Raw genomic sequence first — 12,662 nt, 5'->3', positions numbered from 1 at the left:
ACAAGAACAGGTCGACAGAGACAGCATATACTGTAGGTGTGGAGGGGAAGTGGATGACAAGAACAGGTCGACAGAGACAGCATATACTGTAGGTGTGGAGGGGAAGTGGATGACAAGAACAGGTCGACAGAGACAGCATATACTGTAGGTGTGGAGGGGAAGTGGATGACAAGAACAGGTTGACAGAGACAGCATATGCTGTAGGTGTGTGGAGGGGAGGTGGGTGAGAAAAGGGAGTCAGGGGGAGAGAGTGGGAGGGAAGGTAGAGAACCCCTCGCTCTACCTTATTGTCCTCCTCTGACTCGAAGGAATCTAAAGTTACTTTCCCAAGGATCTGGTTACCCCTAACAACCTGTTTAAGTTGCCAAAAAATAAGATCCCCCCTCTTCAAGAAAGACTGTGAAGTGGCACATAACACACCTCTCTCTCCCCTAAAATATCTAAGCCCCCAAGATAAAGTTTCCTCTGAAGCACTCAACCTCCCCCTGCACCAACCTCTCCCCTTCAGCCCCTACTATAATTACAATGTCTACCCGGCAACAATAGAGCAGCTTTCATTGGATAAGTCTAATAGTAGGGGACATGTGCCCACAGTCCTAGTCCCAAATGATTTTTGAATTGATTAATTTCTGAAGTTTAGCAAACTCATTTCAGCTTGATAATGGGGAACCAATTTCACAAGGCAATGGCTCTGCATGTGAGTGGGGCTGGTTTTGTTAGGTAGAGAATCTAGATGCCAGTCTGCAGCCTATTACAAGCATAAGCATACCCAAGCCAGAATGCATACACATATACCCTGGGATATCTACACATAGAACTAGCTACTCATAGGTGACCATGCATTCCCAACTGGTACATTCTACATTTCATCATGTGGCCAGTCTCTGCTTTTAAGTTTTAGGTACCATATTGAGAGTGAGGTCCGTGCTTATAGTTCAGTAACATCTTCCCCACTTCCTTAGTGGATGCTGTGCATCTCTGAATGAAAAAGTCATATTGTAACCAGGTTATATTTTATTTGGTGTACATCACCACAAACCACTGCCTCTAATATGGAGACAGGGAAGGGTCACACAAAGGGCAGGATCCACTCAATAATTCAGCATCCTCAGAAGTGACCCTTCTGCTGCATTCTGAGTGGCTTCTGTTGGGGGTAGACTGTAAGCAATGGTAGCTGACAGCGCATTGCCATTCTTATTGGACTACTAATCACTCATGTTATTAGTAGGATTTTTATTGAACCTTTAACTAGGCAAGTCAGTTAAGAACAAATTCTTATTTACAATGACGGCCAAACCCGGATGGCGCAGGGCCAATTGTGCGCCGCCCTATAGAACTCCAAATCACGACCAGTTGTGATACAGCCTGGATTCGAACACTGCACTGAGATGCAGTGCCTTAGACCGCTGCTCCACCCTGGAGCCCATTTGTCTAGTCAAACATCATGTTGATGTTGTTAAGACCCTGATTGGTCTGAACAGTCATTATGTGGATGTAAGCATGCTGGTGATTGGTCTATTCGGTCAGCATGTCGGCTCCCTCTCCCCCGGTGGCGTCTGTCAGGCTGAGGTCCTCCAGCATCTCCATCAGAGAGATCCGAGGGGCGCCCTCGTCATCCGTATCACTCTCCACTGGGATCTTAGACGCATCTGCGATATATAACAACAACAACTTCATCATGAGGCTACAGCTAAAATAGATCAATAGAAAGCTATGGGTGACAATTGAGGAAAACATCCAGATTCTTGCAAGAAGAACTATAAAGACAAGCAGAAAGCTGCGGTCCCACTCACCTCGGAAGATGTTGACGTTCTTTCTCAGGGCTTCGTCCTCCTCCAGGTCCTCTAGGAAGTCCTGGTATTGTCTGAAACAGGAAGAGAGAAGAACAAATAAATCACCGCCAATGTTGTAGACAGACACCTTTCACAATTTACAAAGTCATCACCTGGATATAGAGCATATCCATCCTTCACTTTCTCTCTCCTCATCCTTTCCTGCTTCTACCCCTCTACATCCCTCCTCTCTCATCAGCTCTTCCTCTCCTCCTTACCTCTCGTCTTCAGGCGCCATGCCCTCTCTATCTTTGTCCATCTCTTTCAGCTTCCAGTTCCTGCGCTTCACCCTCTTGCTGCGGTTGTAGCTCTTCTTGATTAGCACCTGCAAGTCCACAACAAACATGCCCAAATGGCTTCAATACATGCATTAATTTAGTTTTGTTATGATGTATTCTGTCCTTTGCAGTGAGGTGCTGACATGTATGCAGTTGAGCTCTCATTTCAAAATGAAGTGAACAGTACGTGGTCAGGTGGCCAATTTTCCCATTAAAGAATTGACATTTCAACTCAATGCAGCAAACAAAATCAAACCAATACCACAATGTCCACCAGGGGGCAATGTGATCTTATACAGACAGTACAGTACATGGTAAAAGAGGTCTGGTTTGAGCAGGGTTCTCCAACCTTTTCTAGCATGAGCTACTTATATATATAAATAAACGTTGCGAGCTATAATTGAATTTATTGCTTTCCGATAGGCACATTGTTTTCTTCTCCTCTACCTCGTCCCAGGGTCCTTGGTGTACAAGATATCTGTTTTCTGTCAACATACCTGGTCAAATAATGGTTGATAATCAGTATTTGGCATGACAGGCCCCATAAAATTATATTTTATAATTTCCAGAATTGTATTTTTCCTGGTTTTGGATATTTTTTTATGTTTTCCAGAAACAACGAAAATTGATGTTCTGAGTCCATGTCCATGTTTAAATCACATCAGAACAACATTTATGATGTCTGGAAAAAGTGTGTAATTCCCCTTTAACTGAGCATCAGGCAAGAGTGGAATGTGTCGGTCTAGCGATGTTTCTGCTGATAGGCCTACTGCTGAAGCACATGCCATGGCAGAGTTTGAAAAACAATGGCCACCCAATTCAAACAAATAATCATGATTTATAGTTCTGTCAGGTAAGCCTACTTTGAGGTTAACATTTAATAGAGAAAGTTTTGGGGAAGTCTGTCCACCCTACTGTATTAAAATGTGCACAATGTACATTATGTGGGGTTGAACCTCAAACACACAAACCAATTGAAAAAAAACCCCGTAATCATTAGCGTCACTAACTGGCTACATACGGAGTAAGACAAATGCACGTACAAAACACACAGACAGGGGCAACATTGCTGGAAATTAATATGCAGATGTTATATTACTTTTGGCTTTTTAAGCCAATAGTGGCTAACCAGGGGTGGGAAATGTCAATGTGACTGATTGAATAGTAGCTGGGAGCTTTATGTTGATGACAGTTTGTGATGGAAAACTGAATGTACTTTCAGAATCGATTGGCAGCTACTCATATGAGGGCTGCGAGCTACAATCTACCTGTTGGAGAGCTCTGTTTTGAAGGATACATGAGTGTGTCCACACAGTAGTATGTACTAGTTCTTACCACGTCAGGAATATGACTCGGGTTCATCTTGTTCAGAAACTCATCATTAACGTTGGAATTGGCAAAGTCAAAGCTAGAGTGAAACAAAAGTGAAATCATATTTTCTCTAACTTCACAATCAAAAGAGTAAGGTATTGTTTTGATTCTCTTATACAGCAAGAAGTTAGATGAACATTTCAGAGTTTAGTAGCTGTATAGCAGCCCATGACAGTCACCTACCCCTGAACCAGGTCTCCTATGTTGAGCAGGTGGCCCAGGTGGGTGCGACAGTGGTACTGCTGAGCCGTGTCCATCTCTGAGGTTTTCTGCACCCACACCTCAGCCAGGGTGTGCTGGAAACACACAAATCAGAACACACACACACACACACACAAGATTTACCCTAGCGCCACCATTACTTCTATTCCTTTACACTAAACAGATGAAGGGTGTTTAGTTGTCCAACACCCTTAGATGGGGGAGGGGACATTATCGTACCGTAGCAAACCCATTTCCTGTTTCATTTTACAGAAACACTTCATTGTAATGTGGAGGGTTTCTCTCTAATCTGATGTGCTGCTTCAGGAATAATGTAATGGTTACCCATTGACATTTCTTCCAAGAAAAGAGAAATGATCCCCATAATTCAATCTGCTTCAAAACATTGTCATTAAAGCCACAAACACACCAAAGCCCCGCAGTCAAGTGGGAAGTTGCATGCATGAATACACACGGTGGTGTAAAGTACTTGAGTAAAAATACTTTAAAGTACTAATTAAGTCGCTTTTTGGGGTATCTGTACTTTACTATTTATATTTTTGACAACATTTACTTCACTACATTCCTAAAGAAAATATTATACTTTTTACTCTATACATTTTCCCTGACACCCAAAAATACTTGTTACCTGTTTTGAATGCTTAGGACAGGAAAATGGTCCAATTCACACACTAATCTAGAGAACATCCCTGGTCATCCCTACTACCTCTGATTAGGCAGAATAACTAAACACAAATGCATCTTTTTTAAATAATGTGTTGGAGTGTGCCCCTGGCTATCCGTACATTTTCAAAACAAGAAAATGGGGATGTCTGCTTTGCTTAACATAAAGGGATTTTAAGTGATTTATACTTTTGATACTTAAGGATATTTAAAGCCAAATACTTTTAGACTTTTACTCAAGTAGTATTTTACTGGCTGACTTTCACTTGAGTAAATTTCTATTGAGGTATCTATACTTTTATTAAAGTATGACAATTGGTGGGCCTCCTGAGTAGCGGAATGGTCTAAGGCACTGCATCGCAGTGCTAGCTGTGCCAATAGAGAACCTGGTTCGAGTCCAGGCTCTGTCGCAGCCGGCCGTGACCGGGAGACCCATGGGGCGGCATACAATTGGCCCAGCGTCGTCTGGGTTAGGGGAGGGTTTGGCTGGCAGGGATGTTCCTGTCCCATCGCGCAGTAGCGACGGGACAGCCCAATTCTAAATCACCGCCCATTTCCCTCAGAATTCCTACCTTATTGGACCTTATGCCTGCTCCCGCCCCCAGCTTCTGGTTCCTGATGATGTCAGTATCCATGACGATGAACTCCTCCAGTTGCCGTGGGCTAACAAGGCTGTTGAAGGGGTTGCGCCAGTATGTGCCCCCGTCCACCTCAGCGACTGAGAGAAATAGAATTAGATGTTTATCTCTATGGACAGTCCAGAGTTTCAATTTTCACTGCTCAAAACCCCAAAATGTCTTAGACTCACTGATGACATGCTTGTGTGCACACACAAGATAAATTGATTTATTTGAACTTCACTCCCTCTTGCAGTCGAGTGATTTGGCTCGCATGGATCATTGTTCTGCCCAGAGGCTGGGGTTGAGACTGGAGCAAAAATATCCTTTCTTTGAACACTAATTAAAAACATGTGCCCTGCCTTTCAAAATATTCAAATTAAACACAGAGGGATTTATTTTATTTTTTTACACACACAGCACACAGGCAGTAGTGACAGCAGATGAGTGTGTGTGTCATGTGTGGAATGCCCTGATTAGACACAGAGGGAAGCTGTTGAGAGTGAAGGGAGGGTGATGAGCATGTGGTGAACAGACACACTGTAAACGATACTGGGTTCAGTTCGGTACAAAAGACTTAAATCAAGTGGAATATAATCACATTCCATCAGTCTAATCAAAAACTGATGCTAAACATTTGGAACAGATGGTAAACTGTTGATGCTTTATCACACAAGCACAAACTCATGCACACACACTCATCTAATCGCCTTGAAACATTGACTTGTCAACACATCAGCAATACAACAATCAAAGAAGCAAAGCATATCTGTAAAATACATTTTTCAGTAGTCATAAAATCACGTGTTGAAACAGCCTCTGTCCCCTGGCAGCTAGGGGCCGACAGTAAAGGTGGATGGTGTGTACTGTACTCACTCTGCAGGGTGTTGGGGTCAATGAGGTGGATGGTGTGTACTGGATGGTGTGTACTGTACTCACTCTGCAGGGTGTTGGGGTCAATGAGGTGGATGGTGTGTACTGGATGGTGTGTACTGTACTCACTCTGCAGGGTGTTGGGGTCAATGAGGTGGATGGTGTGTACTGGATGGTGTGTACTGTACTCACTCTGCAGGGTGTTGGGGTCAATGAGGTGGATGGTGTGTACTGGATGGTGTGTACTGTACTCACTCTGCAGGGTGTTGGGGTCAATGAGGTGGATGGTGTGTACTGGATGGTGTGTACTGTACTCACTCTGCAGGGTGTTGGGGTCAATGAGGTGGATGGTGTGTACTGGATGGTGTGTACTGTACTCACTCTGCAGGGTGTTGGGGTCAATGAGGTGGATGGTGTGTACTGGATGGTGTGTACTGTACTCACTCTGCAGGGTGTTGGGGTCAATGAGGTGGATGGTGTGTACTGGATGGTGTGTACTGTACTCACTCTGCAGGGTGTTGGGGTCAATGAGGTGGATGGTGCTGGTGACTCGGGCGCACACACACACCTGGCCCATGTTCCCCAGGCTCTGAGCCAGACGTGGCGACAGACACACCACGTTGTCCTGGGCAATGAGACGAAACATACCAGGGGTCAGACTGAGGTCAGGTCAGAGGGAACTTTGAAACCTCTTCCCAATGCCAACCTTCCCACCGGATTATTCCCTGCTGTACTACAGTAAACTGTAGTACAGCAGAGATTAACATTCAACTCTGGAATAGGCTACACCTTCATGAACAATATGAATAACAGAGGCTGTATTGCCAGTTTGGTTATACAAGGGGTCGGCTATGTTCTCTTGGTTTCATCAGCGTGATTACAATTTGTCTCACAATGCAAAAGATAATAAGATGCTGATTAGGAACGCATTTCATTGATCTTAAAAATGTTAAGTCATTCAGTCATTGGATAGAAATGCAGAAAAACACATGGATAGAATTGGATATGAACTAAAAATCACTCTTCACATGTATGGTCAGAAGCCAAGCATCGATACGTGTGTACTCAGTCTACATGTTAGAACCTATGAGTAGATGAATCGAGTAGATGAATCTACTACATGAATCCAACAGAAGAGCATTGACAAGAAACATTCACTCAACAAAAACGTTTGCTTAAAGACTTGCGTAAAGACTTACACACCCAGATTGATTCAAATTTAGTTTCCATTGGACGGTTCAAAATCATCTTTTAAAACATTACAGTTCTATCCAAGGGAAGCCGTGTCTGTTATGATAAGAACGGGGAATCTGTATAGGTCTGCCTTGGCCTGTTTGGACCTGAGCATTTGAGTATAGGTGCACTCTGTTCACCTATTCAACTAATGTTCAGCCCCTTGAGATACATGTAGAGCATTTGACCTTCAATATTTTTGAGGAAAATGCTATATACCTTGCAAACAGGAACAATCTCAATGGAGTAGGTGCTCTTGTAGTTGAATGTGTTTGAGTGGATGTCGTGGGAGATGAGGCGCTGGGAGGTCTTCGACCTAAACAAGACAGGGTGACAAAGAAACCATAAAGAACACTACAAGAATATATCTTGTCAGAGAGAAAATAAGCAACATTCGAGCATCTCCATGCAAAGCTAAAAATAAATATTGATAAAAATGATATACAATACCAGTCGAAGGTTTGGACACCTACTCATTCAAGGGTTTTTCTTTATTTTTACTATTTTCTACATGGTAGAATAATAGTGAAGACATCAAAACTATGAAATAACACACATGGAATCATGTTGCAATCAAAAGAGTTTTGAACAAATCAAAATATATTTTAGGTTCTTCAAAGTAGCCACCCTTTGTGCAATGCTGTCATCAAGGCACTCTCGGCATTCTCTCAACCAGCTTCATGAGGAATGCTTTTCCAACAGTCCTGAAGGAGTTCCCACATATGCTGAGCACTTGTTGGCTAATTTTCCTTCACTCTGCAGTCAGTGCAACTCATCCCAAACAATCTCAATTGGGTGGAGGCCAGATCATCTGATGCAGCACTCTACCACTCACTCTCGTTCTTGGTAAAATAGCCTTTACACAGCCTGGAGGTGTGTTGAGTCATTGTCCTATTGAAAAATAAATTATAGTCCCACTAAGCGCAAACCAGATGGGATGGCGTATCACTGCAGAATGCTGTGGTAGCCATGCTGGTTAAGTGTGCCTTGAATTCTAAATAAACTGACACTGTCACCACACCATCTCCTCCTCAATGCTTCACTGTGGGAACCACACATGCGGAGATCATCTGTTCACCTACCCCGCATCTCACAAAGACATGGCGGTTGGGATCAAAAATCTCAAATTTGGACTCCAGACCAAAGGACGGCTTTCCACTGGTCTAATGTCCATTGCTTGTGTCTCTTGGCCCAAGCAAGTCTCTTCTTATTATTGGTGTCCTTTAGCAGTGGTTTCTTTGCAACAATTCGACCATGAAGGCCTGATTCACACAGTCTCCTCTGAACAGTTGATGTTCAGATGTGTCCGTTACTTGAACTCTGTGAAGCATTTATTTGATCTGCAATCTGAGGTGCAGCTAACTAACTTATCCTCTGCATCAGAAGTCTGGGTCTTCCTTTCCTGTGGAGGTCCTCATGAGAGACAGTTTCATCATAGAGCTTGATGGTTTTTTCAACTGCACTTGAAGAAACTTTCAAAGTTCTTGACATTTCCCACATTGACTGACCTTCATGTCACAAATTAACAAGGCACACCAGGTGACTACACCTCATGAAGCTGGTTGAGAGAATGCCAAGTGCGTGCAAAGCTGTTATCAAGGTAAAGGGTGGCTACTTTGAAGAATCTTAAATATAAAATATATTTTGATTTGTTTATCACTTTTTTGATTACTACATGTGTTATTTCATAGTTGATGTCTTCACTATTATTCTACAATATAGAAAATAGTAAAAATAAAGAAAACCCCTGGAATGAGTAGGTGTGTCCAAACATAAGTCTATAGACATTGAATAATCATAGCACTAGCCACACAGACTGCACTTACTGTGGTTAGTGCGGTCTAGCGCATCACTTTTCAATTCAACATTAACATGTCTCAACACCAAATGAACATTGCATGGGCATTATACAATAACCATGAAGGCGCCATCCAGAGTAAGATGATGTTACCCCCTAGACACTGACCTCAGGTCAGACAGTTCTGTCACTACAGGGCAACCTCTACCCGTAGTGGAGGGACTCTGGTGAACTGGTTCCTACCTGCAGGGGACTGTGCACTGGAGGAAATCCACCATCTTCTGAGCATGCTGCTTGGTGGCATAGTAGAAATCAATACCCTCTGAGAGAGGAGAAAGATTCAAAACCAATCAATCACAGGCACACACACAACACGTAACCGCCGTCATCACCATTCCAACACTTAACACGCCAGCCTCAGTAATATAGCCCAGATGGGCACCGCGGGGGGAAATATGGCCACCACATGTTGAAACCTCAAGGCTTTTAACTCAGGCTAGAGAGGGAGGTCATTTATATTGAACTGTCAAAGGGCAGCTTTTCCCTTACAATCTGGTCCAACCACACTGGGTGCTGTTTCTGAAATATCTCTCACTACACAGTGTGTGTGACTGAAAATAGGACTGAGTCCAAAGCATTGTTGGCATGGTAAATGGAATGCTCAGTACTATGATCCTACCACAGTGATTATAAACACATGGACATGTCGTTCTAAAGCCCAGGATAGGAAAGCTTTTAGAAAATCATCAATATCAATGGTCTGGTGTCTCTTCCTGGATGAAACCCCACTTTAGAGCTGTATATTGTATCCCAAACCCACCATGGATCTCCTTGATGTTGAGTGCATTCTGATGGAGTTTGTGCTTGAGAATCAGCTGCTCCAGGTAGTAGAAGGTCTTCTTGTGAGAAGTCTAAAAAGGACCAGCCCAATATTAGGTTACCAACACAACATGTTAAAAATGATTGTTGTGGTGAGCAACATGAATAATATAATTCTAATCATCAGTGGTACCTTCTGTCTGACTTGCACCACAGAGTTCCAGAAGTCCTTGGCCTCGACACGGTGGCAGTCGTCACACATCTGGCCCTGGATGACAAACTCCACCACAAACACCTGCTGCAGGATGGCTCCGTTCATCACCTGGACAGGACAGGCCAAACTACCATCAACCACTATTCTCTTATATGACCGACTAATGCGACACACCAGGTAAACACTGGTTTGTTTAAAGAAAATACAGAACTGGGCTAGAAAGCTGTGACCCACCAGCGGATCTTTACCATAATTTGGGAAACACTGATGTGTCAGACTTTATTCATCAGGGTTTGGTGCTGCTATTTCTGGTGACTAAAGGGCATCTAGATACAAGATCACTGGTCACACAAAACCTCCCAAACTCCAAACTAAGGCCTGGGCCCTGAGGAGCTCAGATTCCTCTGAAAGGTCATGCAGTGAAGATGACAGCCACGGGCTAATCTTCACCCAATCACTGTGCTCTGAAGTCAGCCCTTTACCCCTTTACTGTCACCTGGATTAAATAATGACAACATGGAAGTTAGTGGTGGGACACATCCACCTAATCAGGTTCCTAATCCACACCAATCTATTCTATTAAATATCACACACTGACGCCTCTTATTTCTCCTCTCACCTCTTTCTGTATGGTCACCTTCAACTTGATCCGCTTGGAGTGGGGTTCCGTCCACAGGAATCCAGCATCGATCAGACGCACCTGGATTGGGAGGTCACGAGTTTCTGAGGTGAATGGCTACAGCCCTGTTGAAATTTTTGAACAAGTGTATGTTTGAATGTAAATAGAGCAGAGTAGGGAAGGGATACTCACTTTGGTCATGTTGCCCTTCAGTTTTTTAAGGCAGAGGGCGAGCAGTTCCCTGGACTCCAGAGCACACTGCACCCAGGAGGCTGGAGGCTGCAAGTACCTGCATGGAAGAGAAAGAGGCGCAATCAATCCATCTGAACTAATGTTGGAGCCTTGGTAAGATCCCACAGTTTACTGACTAATGAACCTTGGGCAGTAAGAGCACAAGACTGGGATTTAAACGTCTTAGCTGTGGCACTAAATTTGACAAGCTTGTGATGGTGGTCTGGGCAGTACCGTTCACACTGCTTGCAGAAGTGCAGATTGACTTGCTTGGGGATTCCCTCGGAGATATCCACTGTGGTCCGGAGGCAAGACACACACATGTTGGCTGGGTTTGGGGGGATGGGGATGCCACAGGTGCAGCACAGGCTAAGGAGGAGAGAAAACATTCCTTGATTAGTACTGTGTACCAGCTGATACCTTTGAAAAGGTTATGAATCTACACCTTCACACTGAAGGTAAAGGACAATTATTTGTAGCATTTAGGAGGCTGAACATATATTCTACTTACATGTTCCCCTGGCTGCTTGTAGCAGGTGCTTGCATGTACTCCATTATAAATGGTGTGGGTGTTGTAGTGAGATCTAGATAAATGACAGATCAGACTGATGATGTTATGAATCAGATAAATATTTACTTTTTAGGTGATATACAAAAACGTAATGCTATTAGCATACAACACATCCACATGGGTAATGTGTATTGATTACGGTCAATACATGGTAGCCAGCTAACGTTATCTAGTGCACTAACTTCCCTGGTAAAGATGTTTACCCACACGACACTTAGCCAGACTTAGCTACAATTCTATGATATCGCTCAGGTAGTTAACCATTTATCACAATGTCACAACTCATCTGACAAACCCCCTTTTGCTGCCAGTTGTCGTTAGCTATGTATACAATTGGATTAACTTCACCAAACAGTAACCGTTAGATAGAAAAGGGCAGATTTAAATGGCCGGTAACTTTACTTGCTAGCCAGCCTTAGCCTAGCTAACAGGGAACAGCTTTCCTTCTGACTAATTTGCGATGGTCGTGACAGTGTTGTCATTATATCGGAGGCACCGTGTTAAAAGGTTTCGGGGGGGGCTTCGTGCCATTTAATGAGACAACTGATAAACAACACGTACTTGCAGAATGTTTTTCCAAGCCACGTTGCGGACCTCCACGTTTCACCAACACAAACTGGAAAGGAGGAGCAGGGTGATGACGACACACCACTTTCTGGTGAGAAAAGGACCCAGTCCCCTCTCGTTTGCCTGAGTGCAGTAGCTTCAGAAACCATTCAAATTAAATACAGACAGAATAAACTACACTACCGGTATATGGACGGTATGATTGACAAATATTGTAATAGTCCAATTCATTAATTTTGATATACATTGGACAAGAACGCAATACGTATTTAAAAAAATATAAGGTCAATTAATTTACCCAAAGAAGATCGATTTATCGAACCAAAGGCATTATCATTATCTATAACTTCCTCTTCTATCTTTCTTCATCGCCAATATTAAAAACAACAACAAACACAGTAGAATTTTACAAAGTACCTTATCCATAGAGTTTCTAAACCTTTGCCTTATCTGTTTTATAACCGAACTGGGGTCATGTCTAGATGGGATACAGTTTTTGTCCAATTGACGTCAAAGTCGATTTTTTTTGGTGCATTTTAGCTTAAGCTAACTCTTTTCCTGACCTTAACCCAATTCTCCCAAAACCTGTTAGGTTCATTCTCATAACCTACTGCGTAAATTCTCCTAACATGCTTCGACCGAAAAGTCCATTTTCACCACAGCTCTATCCCTTAGTAGACAAACCCCTGGTCTGATCCTCGGGGCTTGCCGTAACAAATATAAACAGGTGGGCTCAGATTTTTAAAATCAGCTG

At 43.2% G+C, this 12,662-nt stretch overlaps 1 protein-coding gene across 5 annotated transcripts; it reads right to left on the bottom strand.

Annotated features, from left to right (window-relative positions):
- Positions 1-996: 996 nt before the first annotated feature.
- nmd3 (NMD3 ribosome export adaptor) lies at positions 997-12,596 on the bottom strand. Of its 5 annotated transcripts, none has more exons than XM_024444953.2 (17): positions 12,520-12,596; positions 11,903-11,957; positions 11,282-11,354; positions 11,005-11,139; positions 10,732-10,828; positions 10,540-10,620; positions 9,900-10,028; positions 9,708-9,798; positions 9,131-9,209; positions 7,309-7,405; positions 6,364-6,481; positions 4,939-5,084; positions 3,665-3,777; positions 3,446-3,518; positions 2,051-2,157; positions 1,794-1,864; positions 997-1,649 (listed from the first exon to the last, which is right to left on the bottom strand). In XM_024444953.2, the coding sequence occupies exons 3-17, from the start codon at positions 11,323-11,325 to the stop codon at positions 1,516-1,518; spliced, it is 1,515 nt and encodes a 504-aa protein (XP_024300721.1). In that variant the 5' UTR covers positions 11,326-11,354; positions 11,903-11,957; positions 12,520-12,596; the 3' UTR covers positions 997-1,515. The 5 variants fall into 5 exon arrangements, with proteins under 5 accessions (XP_024300721.1, XP_024300716.1, XP_024300717.1 ...); XM_024444948.2 differs by having other exon boundaries at positions 11,903-12,044; positions 12,326-12,585; XM_024444949.2 differs by having other exon boundaries at positions 12,326-12,584.
- Positions 12,597-12,662: the final 66 nt, after the last annotated feature.

Source organism: Oncorhynchus tshawytscha, linkage group LG14 (genome assembly GCF_018296145.1).
Source record: "Oncorhynchus tshawytscha isolate Ot180627B linkage group LG14, Otsh_v2.0, whole genome shotgun sequence".
Taxonomy (NCBI): Eukaryota; Metazoa; Chordata; class Actinopteri; order Salmoniformes; family Salmonidae; genus Oncorhynchus; species Oncorhynchus tshawytscha.
The sequence above is the reverse complement of the archived record's forward strand: the minus strand, read 5'-3'. Positions and strand labels throughout refer to the sequence as shown.

Bases quoted from the DNA above. Each gene is read 5' to 3' on its own strand.
- nmd3 (XM_024444948.2), bottom strand. The intron at 6,482-7,308 runs GTATATAGCATT...CTCATTGCCCAG, and splicing joins AGATTGTTCCTGTTTGCAAG to GACAACGTGGTGTGTCTGTC. The intron at 1,865-2,050 runs GTAAGGAGGAGA...TTCCTGTTTCAG, and splicing joins ATGGCGCCTGAAGACGAGAG to ACAATACCAGGACTTCCTAG.